Genomic DNA, 1,249 nt, shown 5'->3' with positions numbered 1-1,249 from the left:
AGCTGTGATGAAGACCTCAGCTCTGGATGATGGACAGCTGTGATGAAGACCTCAGCTCTGGATGATGGACAGCTGTGATGAAGACCTCAGCTCTGGATGATGGACAGCTGTGATGAAGACCTCAGCTCTGGATGATGGACAGCTGTACTCTGGCTCCACCCGGTGGATAAACTCTAAACTCTCAGCAGATGTTTGACTTCCTTCAGCAGATAAATACCAAACTTGTGCTGTTTTATGTTTAAAGATTCCTTTTTCCTATATTTTTAGTTGTAATTAGTTATTTCCTGATTGCATGGTGAAGTGGGCGGGGCTTACAGACAGATGTTTTGGCTCCACTTTAGAACATCAGCAGAGATGCTCTGTCCATCAGTACAGATGGTCTTTGACACAAATGTCTCTGTGCTGGAGGATCATGTCTTTCAGAAGACAAACAGCTGAATGTCTCACTACAGGAACACTGAAGGTTTCAGACTGAACATGAAAATGTTTCTGTCTCTGATTCAGACCTAAAAATATGTAAATTTGTTTCTGATTTAATTTAGTTCACATCATTTCTGAGTCCTGCCGTGTTTCTGATTAAACTGTAAAGAGAAAAGAGTCCCAGCAGGTCAAGGTGAGACTGTGGGCCTCCTGTTGTTGGCGACACACCTGTCAGCATGCTGGTGTAGATTCTCAGTCATCCAGGAACCAAAGAAAGGTTAAAAACAAACATCTGGACTTGTTTTCTGATCCAAGGCGCTTTCTGTTCAAACAGCAGAGAGGAGTTCAGCCTTTAAAGCTGATTCAGGTGCAGATTAACTCACTCTCCTCACAACAGAGGCTCATTAGGCTCTTTGTTAGCCTGGTTCACTGATGGGTCCCTCTGGTCACATGGATGAAGGTCCTGATTGGAGAGAAACTGACTGTGGATCAGGCTTAATGCTCCACTGGAGGTTTTAGAAAGCTCCAATCTGAGGCCTCTTCCTCTGGAGGTCTTCAGCTGCAGAACATAAGTCCACTTCTTTTTGTTCTTTAACCTTTTTTTGTAACACACCTGTCAGACATGTGGTGGGCGGAGCCTCACAGCTTTAATTAGAGGGTGTGATTGAGTCAGGTCGTTACCTCAGGTTGTTTCTGCTGCAGACTGTCGTCAGCCGGGCGGACGTAACGCTTCGTGGACTCTTCGTCCATCATCTGACACACACACACACACAGAGAGAGAGAGACACACACACACACACACAGAGAGAGAGAGACACACACACACACA

At 45.3% G+C, this 1,249-nt stretch overlaps 1 protein-coding gene across 1 annotated transcript in view; it reads right to left on the bottom strand.

The window, feature by feature from the left end:
• LOC108246694 (sodium/hydrogen exchanger 9B2) overlaps positions 1-1,170 on the bottom strand; it is a 9,067-nt gene extending 7,897 nt beyond the window's left edge. Inside the window, exon 1 of the mRNA XM_025010127.2 lies at positions 1,102-1,170. Coding sequence (XP_024865895.1) covers positions 1,102-1,170 — 69 coding nt within the window. The remainder of the gene's footprint in view (positions 1-1,101) is intronic.
• Positions 1,171-1,249: the final 79 nt, after the last annotated feature.

This window comes from Kryptolebias marmoratus, linkage group LG2 (assembly GCF_001649575.2).
Source record: "Kryptolebias marmoratus isolate JLee-2015 linkage group LG2, ASM164957v2, whole genome shotgun sequence".
Taxonomy (NCBI): domain Eukaryota; kingdom Metazoa; phylum Chordata; class Actinopteri; order Cyprinodontiformes; family Rivulidae; genus Kryptolebias; species Kryptolebias marmoratus.
The sequence above is the reverse complement of the archived record's forward strand: the minus strand, read 5'-3'. Positions and strand labels throughout refer to the sequence as shown.